General features: G+C 40.7%; 1 protein-coding gene across 1 annotated transcript; it reads left to right on the plus strand.

Annotated features, from left to right (window-relative positions):
* The first annotated feature begins 3,711 nt into the window (after window positions 1-3,711).
* rbp1.1 (retinol binding protein 1, cellular, tandem duplicate 1) lies at window positions 3,712-9,299 on the plus strand. Its single transcript, XM_033650719.2, has 4 exons — window positions 3,712-3,887; window positions 4,334-4,512; window positions 6,221-6,322; window positions 8,720-9,299. Exons 1-4 carry the CDS (start codon window positions 3,815-3,817, stop codon window positions 8,768-8,770), a joined length of 405 nt encoding a protein of 134 aa, XP_033506610.1. The 5' UTR covers window positions 3,712-3,814; the 3' UTR covers window positions 8,771-9,299.

Consider the following 9,299-nt stretch of genomic DNA (forward strand, 5'->3'; position numbering starts at 1 on the left):
TGGGAGGTGTTGTTATTTATAGGTTGATATTTGGTAGTTTTATTGGTCTGGTCATGGATGGATAAATGAACAGGCCCAGGGACCCAAAATGTCAGGGGCCCTCCTGACCTTTAACTGTAAAATGTCACTCAAATTAACACATCCACACATGAGGAGGCTTAAAATGACTAAAAAGAAACATAAAATGACACACAACAATTACAAAGAGATGCTAAACAGCTGCAAAGAAACACAAAGAGACTTACAATTAGCAAAACAAGCACAAAGAGATAAAAAATGACCACTAAGCATCTAAAGGGAGACACAAAAAGACCATGAAGAGACACAACGCAGCTACAAAGAAAAGCAAAACAGCTGCAAAGAGACACAAAGAGACTCAGGACAGCTTTGAAAGGGAGCAAAACGACCATAAAGAGACACAAAATGACTCTTGAGCAATGCATAGCAACCACAAAGAGACACAAAATGACAAGAAAAAAGCTTAAAATGATCAAAGATGCAAAGGAACTACAAAGAGATTCTAAATGACTACAAAGAGACACAAAAGGAGGGGGTGTCGGTGGTTTAGTGGATAGAGCAGGCGCCCCATGTACAAGGCTGTTGCCACAGGGGCCCGGGCTCGACTCCAGCCTGTGGCCATTTCCTGCATGTCACTCCCCCTCTCTCTCCCCCCTACACACTTGTCTGTCCTGTCAATTAAAGACTAAAATGCCCCAAAAAATATCTTAAAAAAAAAAAGAGACACAAAAGGACCACAAAGAGTCATAACAGCTGCAAAGAGATTCACAATGAGTTCAAAAAGGGACAACCACAAAAAGACAAAAAATGACCATTACGTAATGCAAAGCACACAAAGAGACTCAAAACAGATATGAAAGGAAGCAAAACAACCATAAAGAGACATAAAGTGACTACCAAGAGATGCATAGCATCTACAAAGGGACACAAAAAGACCACAAAGAAACACAACACAACTACAAAGAGACACAAAACAGCTGCCAAGAGACACAAAGAGACTCAGAGCAGATATGAAACGGGACAAAAAAGGAGACATAAAATGCCTACTAAAAATGCATAGATACTACAAGGAGACACAAAATAACCACAAAGACACGAAGCAACTACAAAGAGATGCAAAACAGCTGCAAAGAGATTCACAATGAGTTCAAAAAGGGGCAAACAACCACAAAAAGACAAAAATGGACCATTTAGAGATTCAACGCATCTATAAAGAGATGCAAAAAGACCACAAAGAGATGCTAAACAGCTACAAAGAGACAAAAAACAGCTACAAAGAGATGCAAAACAGCTACAAAGAGACACATAAAATCTACAAAGAGATGCAAAATGGCTACAGAAAGACACAAAATGACCACAAAGAGACACAAAACAGCCACAAAGAGACACAAAGTGACCACAAAGAGACAAAAAAACAGCTACAAAGAGATGCAAAACAGCTACAAAGAGACACATAAAATCTACAAAGAGATGCAAAATGGCTACAGAAAGACACAAAATGACCACAAAGAGACACAAAACAGCCACAAAGAGACACAAAGTGACCACAAAGAGACAAAAAAACAGCTACAAAGAGATGCAAAACAGCTACAAAGAGACACATAAAATCTACAAAGAGATGCAAAATGGCTACAGAAAGACACAAAATGACCACAAAGAGACAAAAAACAGCCACAAAGAGACACAAAGTGACCACAAAGAGACAAAAGACAGCTACAAAGAGATGCAAAACAGCTACAAAGAGACACATACAATCTACAAAGAGATGCAAAATGGCAACAGAAAGACACAAAGTGACCACAAAGAGACACGAAGTGACCACAAAGAGACAAAAAACAGCTACAAAGAGATGCAAAACAGCTACAAAGAGACACGAAACAGCTACAGAGATGCAAAACAGCTACAAAGAGACACAAAACAGCTACATAGAGATGCAAAACAGCTACAAAGAGGCACAAAAAAGCTACAAAGACATGCATAATGGCTACAATGAGACACAAAATGACCACAAAGAGACACAAAACAATCACAAAGAGACACAAAACAGCTACAAAGAGATGCAAAACAGCTACAAAGAGATACAAAATGACTGTAAAGAGCTGCAAAGAGACTCACAATGAGTTCAAAAAGGGGCAAAACAACCACAAAGACACAAAAAATGACCACCAAGAGATTTAAAGCATCTAAAAAGAGACACAAAAAGACCACAAAGAGACACAGAACAACTACAAAGAGATGCAAAATGACCAGAAAAAGGCTTAAAATTACTGTAGATGCAAAGCAACTACAAAGACATTCTAAATGACGACAAAGAGACACAACGTGACAATTACAAAAGGGACAAACCAACCGCAGACACAAAAAACTACAGAGAAACGGAAACAGTACCACATAGAGACACAAAACCCCAGAGAGATGCGTAACGGTTACTAAGAGACACAAAACAACAACAAAAAGAGGGTAAACAACTGTTAAGTCTGTGTCTTAGCTCCTTCGTAGGAAAGGCAGCGGGGTCTTCTGCTTGTCTGTGCCCTCGGGTCCCGTCTACTTGAGGTCAAATTAGGCCCATTAACTAAGATGACTTTGACACCCCCGGTCTATATGCTGTTTAAAGCTGTGGGGAACTATTGAAGTCTTTAATTAGGTGTTCATTTTTTGTTGGCCCTATGTGTAAAAATCTGAGAATCACACTTGAAAAAAACCACCGTGTGTTTGTGTGTATATATATGATATATATTAGACGGTGTACATCTTAATCGTCGGGCTACCAGACCGCCCCATTTGTAGGATTTTAATTGTAGACATCTAAGCTGGATCCTGATTTAAATTTCCTCTCGTATGAAGATCATTGTTGGTGTGTCTACTCTGCAGCAGCCTCCCAACAGCAATTCATTGTGGATCTATTCAGTTCCCCCATTATCATCCACACACTGTGTCTGCGAGCCTGTATTTTTTCCACCAAAGGATTTAAAGTAATCCTGACAGTTGCTCAGCTACAGGAGGTGTTTTCTCGCTGAGGCCAATGGCTGAAAGCGCCACTGTGACTGATACTGACTGGCATCCTTTGAAAGATGGTGTGTATGTGTGTGTATGTGTGTGTCTTTGTCTGTGTCCCAGTCATTGAAGGATTTAGACAGCGGGTTTGCTGCAGCTGGTCCAAAAGAGAGATTATCAAATTAATTGAGTTATTTAGGCAAAACAAAAGATATGACAGTCCTATTGTGCTGCATTTAATTGTTCCAGTCGGATCATTTTAAGCTCAGGTGATTCTGCTTTTGTACTGTTCATATCATCTGCGCTGTGTGCTGCACTCAGCCACATTCAAGCTGATCTGTGTTTTGATAGATCTTTGTGGGATTTTACCCCATTAGGCTGATTGTTGATCGTCCTGCATCAAAATTAAAACCTCATCTTATACAACAGAAGCAGGCCAAATCTGCCACACGTGGAACTCTGCAGAAGTGGGCCTGTGTCAATTAATAAAGGAAGTGTATTCATCCTAATCCTACGCAGGCGGAGTAAGCACTCTCCAACATAAAGCACACAAGTGTATTCGACATTATGTATGCATGCCGCATGTATCCCTGCACACAATATGTAGGGAAAGCGTGGGGAGGATTGAGGGGTTACGTGGAGTCGACCGAGGGAGGGAAGTGGGAGGTAATCGGATTAAAGTGAGTTTGGTTCAAATTGAGGCTTTTGACAGCAGGTTCTGCACTCGGTCACAAGTAGCCATCCACAGCGGACCTCTTCATCATTCACTGGGAGTAAGGAAGGCAGCAGAGCAACAGCCAACATGCCAGTTGACTTGAATGGATATTGGAAAATGATTTCCAATGAGAACTTCGAGGAGTACCTGAAGGCTCTTGGTGAGTTTGTAGGAGGCGATAAAGGAGGATAGGCCTGGTACAGATGAAAGCATGGGAGCAAACATACCATCATTAGAGCTCTTAAAAGCAAAGTTGGCATTTTAGATAAATAAAATCCTAATATTTCAACTGTAGTAGAACAAGACTGCAGCCATCTTGTGTTATGTTTCATGTCTCACATTGTATACACACAATGACGAGAGACATCCAAATTTATTGACATACCTAATATCTTCCGGTTACTTTTACGCAATAACTAAAGTTATTGTCAGCAATACTGGGCATTTATTAAATCTTAACCCAACAAAAATGTTCTACCTTACCTCAAAATAAACAAGCTGGATTGAAAAATGTCATATCAACACAGCTGCATCACACAACTTTAAAAATCTGTGCATACATGTGTGAGTCTCTTGTCACGTTTCTCATGCATTTTCCTCTTGCAGATGTAAACGTTGCCATCAGGAAAATTGCCACCCTGCTGAAGCCTGACAAGGACATCACCCACGATGGGGACCACATAATCATCAAAACCCTCAGCACCTTCAAAAACTACAACATGGACTTCTATGTGGGCAAAGAGTTTGAGGAGGATTTGTCTGGAGTGGACGACAGGAAGTGCATGGTGAGCATTTAGAGCTGATGTATCCAGGGGGGATTTAATACAATTTAAAGGTCCCATACTGAACTCATTTTCAGGTTCACACTTGTATTTGGGGTTTCTACTAGAACATGTTTACATGCTTTAATGTTCATAAAACAATATATTTGTCTCATACTGTCGGTCTGAATGTACCTGTACTCACCCTCTGTCTGGAACGCTCCATTTTAGCTCCTGTCTCTATAAGCCCCTCTCCTGTAAAGCCCACTCTGCTCCGATTGGTCAGTTTTTACTGGGTTTTTTTGCATGTGTCAGCATCTCTGCACCATCATTGCAGCCGAGTAATCACAGTAACAACAGTGTAGCAGCAGTTTCTACCTTTATACAGTATGGTTGTGGCATGACAACCTCACGGAAGTCCTGACGGCATGTTTATGGCGACCTGGTCTCACTCAGAAGTCAGCGAAATCCGATACATGGGCAGTGACTTGCGGTGTCAGACACTGACGAAAAACGGTCCTTTAACGTTGGCATGATACGCAGCTGGTCACCATAATAATTTAACGACACTCGGCAGTGTCGGGCGGAAACACGGCGGGAAAAGAACGGAAGTTAAGGCGACGAAAGTCAGAGTAGGGCAGGCGTGATGGGTGGTGGATGGGCCCAACAAACACGAACTGTCACCTGGGAGAGCAGTGTTTGTGTCCTTTAAGATTCTAAAGCCAAACCCTATTTTTTTTCCTAAACCTAGCCACCTACTTTTGTTGCCTAAACCCAACAACGTGCGTTAGTTTTTGGACAAAAAAAAAGGTCAATTTGCGTTGTTGTACTGATGTAGTGCGTCTATTTTGAAAGAGACTGTATGTAAACGGTAAATTTCCTGTGAAAATGGAAGTGTATTTTGAAAGAAGACAATGCATTTGAGAGGTAGAACTTGACATGGCGTCCCAGAACATCAACAACCAACGTACCCAGGGTACCTTGCACGCTGTATCTGGATGTGGAAGGTCCAACAGTTTCTAAGTATGGCCTGTGCATTTCTTTTTGATATCCTCACAGTATTTATATAGCACCTAAACCTGCTGTAATATCTAACTCACAGTATGAGACCTTTAATGAATAAACACGTGATACATTACTGTTTCAAACTTCTACGAAACCTGTTAAACCTTCACGTTTTCCCATTAGTGCAAACCCCTGTAAACTAACTTTTCCTCTGTGGCGTCCTTCCAGATTATAATGAGCATATGGTGGGCTGAGGTTTTATACAAAACTTTCTACTTACGAAACTTTCCTCAAACTTTTCACACCTGTGTCAGTGAATTGATGTAATGAAGACCGGTGTCAGATACTGCACGAGAAGAAGTGGGGGAGCCAAAGAAATGAGTCAAGACTCACATTCTTTTAATCAGATTGTGTCCCTGAATACTGAATAGGATCAAAGATTATCTGTGGTCCCCCTTGAAAAAGGTTTTTTTTTTTTTTGGTATGCTGATAGGCTGATTATAGATAAGCTATAAGCTGTTTGGATGAGAGAAAAAGGGTCATGTGCGTCTGTATGTGCAGATTGTATCGCGGTAATTATTTTTAATAAGGGTGCAGGAATACGGAGCCTCTCGCTCGGCATATAAATGTTTGAATCTATATGTTCACGCATCCACATTGTTAAAGCCTCCAATGTTGCATCGTGTGTTATAAGCCCATTTTCTCTGTGACTTGTGACCTCATGCAGACCACCATCACCTGGGAGGGAGACAAGCTGGTGTGCGTGCAGAAGGGAGAGATTGAAGGAAGAGGCTGGACCCACTGGGTGGATGGTGATGAGCTTCATCTGGTAAGAAAACACCAGCTCCTGCCATGAATATTAATGTATGCAATTTGGACACTTTAATCCAAATCCAAAATGCCTCTCAGCACTGTATGTGCAGCGCATATATTTTTATGTGTGAGAATTGGCCCACTAGCTCCGGTGGTACTAACATTAGACCGTGTGAGGTACATGTGTAACTCGTTTACTGCCAAGGAAATCATATTATTTCTGCATAAGGAACTGCCTCTAAAGGTAAAACACACTTAAGTATTTTGCTTCTTAAGTGCAACTCATTTATTCTGTATTTCTGTCTGTCACCACTAACTGAGACCTCCAGTGATCCGGCACATATCAACATCTAACACTGCCATGTTATTCTCTTGACTTTTTCAATCTCATTTCTGTTAGTACTTCAATAACTTTTATTTTCTCCTCTGTGAAATTCATAGTGTGGCCCAGTGTGGCCTGTAATGAAACCATTAGCATCTGAAAAGACTTTAAAGTAATGACTAGCACATTACCATTTTCATTAGCTCAGCATTATCAGATTTCCCTCTGTGTGATTACTGCTATCAAAGATAAGCAAAACAATCTGCCAAATTATTTGGTTTAAGTGATGCCAACAGATGTTTTCAATCAGCGGCCGTGAAATTAGTTATTAGTTGGAAGTTCCCAAGAGCTGGAGGAGGGTTTGAATGTGGAGCAACAGTGGCCTCTGGTGGCAGGAAATACACTGCAAGGTGGATGAAAGAATTGTGTCCCAGACACACACAAGCACAAATGTATTTTAATGGTGGATTTCTATGCTAAATGCACTCATAAATCATTATATATATATATAAAAAACATTATTAGGATACTTTATTATGTGTTGTTTTTTCTGTCCATTTCAATGAATGGAGAATGTGAATGCAGAAATCAACAAATAGTAAAAATGACAATAAATGGCCTAACAGACCCACCCACCCTAACAGAGTTTATTCATTTTTCATGAATGGTTAACGCATATCAACAAATAAAGTAAATTAAAAAAAAATAATAATAAAATGAAGTGGATAGCACGGTGGTGCAGTGGTTAGCATTGTCACCTCACAGCAAGAGGGTTCCTGGCTCGAACCTACGTGGGGGGCCCGAACCCCAGGGTCCTGTGCGGACCCAGCGTGTTCTCCCCGTGTCAGTGTGGGATTTCTTCGGGTACTCCGGCTTCCTCCCACAGTCCAAAGACACGCAGGTTAATTGGTGACTCTAAATTGTCCGTAGGTGTGAATGTGAGTGTGAATGGTTGTCTGTCTCTATGTGTCAGCCCTGTGATAGTCTGGTGACCTGTCCAGGGTATACCCCGCCTCTCGCCCTGTCATTTGGGATAGGCTCCAGCCCCCCTGCGACCCCTAACAGGATAAGCAGTTATGGAAAGTGAATGAATGAATAAATAAAGTGATCATTTTAAACACATTGCATATTAATTTTGTATTGTGTTTGCCATCACAACTCAAAATATGCTCAATTTCTGAACTATCTACAGAAATAGTATGTTAAAAAAAATTGTATTTTGTAGACATAATCCATAGAATACATTATAACCTGAGTGTATTCTTAGAAAATGTAATCAGAACACTATTTTCGTATTTGAACAGTATTTCCCTTTCTATTTCTCGATGACATTCAGACTCCTGTTCATTCTAATGTACAAATATTTTTGAAAAAATCCTTAGTGAAAGCTCTTTCATATGATTTTTGACATGTATAAGTAATATAATATCACATGTATGAACACAAATTATATACTTTAACATGATTAACAGCCAGAAACGAGCCTTGCGCTTTCTCCTCGCCTCACAGTCAGCCATGCTTGTTGAAAAAGGAGGTGTGACTCTACTGCTTTCCACTTTAGCTGGTGTGGAACACTGCAATTGGCTTACAGACATCCCATCAAAGAAGTCTGTACACTTGAGCTGAGTCAGAGGACAGTAACTATAGATCTAGAAGTCCTGGAAAAGTTACATCCATTGGAACAGATGGGGGATCTGAACACAATAGAAAGTTGTTGCTGTTTTTTGTACCCTAATCAGAGGTCCAGATTGACCCAACTGGTCCAGTCACAGGGTCCAGATTTCTCCTTGGTCATTAGTTCAAGGTCCACACAGTTTAATATATTCAGTGTCGTACTTGGGTTTGGACATGTTGTTGAGCTAGTGTCTATGCATCTTTTACCAACAATAGACCAATGCTCAGTCCCTCCCACCCATAGTAACTGTTGCTAAGTCAGACAAATCTTTGTAAGTGATTGTATGACTGAGGGAAGACAGTAGGGCCTAGGATCCTCCATCTGATCATTCCCATTAGTCAAAATTACAGTCTGAGTCTGTTTGAATCTAAGAATGTGTCAGTCTAAAAACTCTAATTGTCTTTTGTTCTCTGCAGGAGCTGAGAGCTGCGGGAGTTGTTAGCAAGCAGGTCTTCAAGAAGACTTAAGATGGGTCTTATTGGACGAGACAGTGCTCCCGGCTGACATCGACTTAAAGAAACACCAGACACATACCATCCAACCTCCATTTGGTTCATTTGTACACTCCTTCACCTCTCCGTCCACCCATGTTTTCTGTTATGCATATTATTTTCATGAAGCACACATTTATATTCCATCAAGACTGTTGTTCTACTCTGTGTGTAACATGCAGTACTGTATATCTGTCTCAGGGTGGGTGCTCTTCTGATTAACAAGTTTAGATGTGTTGGATGCATGCAGCTGATCTGACGGGTGACCACTGGGAAAGTAAAGGATGGCAGTGACGTCAAGAGAGCAGTGGGTTAGTCCAGTTTTAGTTCTTTGAATGCTGTGAATGGAAAAATGAAAGTGTTTGAGGGCTGTAAACATCTGTGCTGCTGATGTTTAGTCTCCAGAATGTATATCAGATATGATGTGCGTATTTATCCGTCCTAATTGCTTTGGGAATGTGCCATTGATAGTGAATCAACCAATAAAGTAAGCAGTGCTCAATAA

This window comes from Epinephelus lanceolatus, chromosome 12 (assembly GCF_041903045.1).
Source record: "Epinephelus lanceolatus isolate andai-2023 chromosome 12, ASM4190304v1, whole genome shotgun sequence".
Taxonomy (NCBI): domain Eukaryota; kingdom Metazoa; phylum Chordata; class Actinopteri; order Perciformes; family Serranidae; genus Epinephelus; species Epinephelus lanceolatus.

Coding starts and splice junctions, on each gene's coding strand:
- rbp1.1 (XM_033650719.2), top strand. CDS start 3,815: ATGCCAGTTGACTTGAATGGATATTGGAAAATGATTTCCAATGAGAAC. Junction 4,513..6,220: donor TGGACGACAGGAAGTGCATG/GTGAGCATTTAG, acceptor GACCTCATGCAG/ACCACCATCACCTGGGAGGG. Junction 6,323..8,719: donor ATGGTGATGAGCTTCATCTG/GTAAGAAAACAC, acceptor TGTTCTCTGCAG/GAGCTGAGAGCTGCGGGAGT.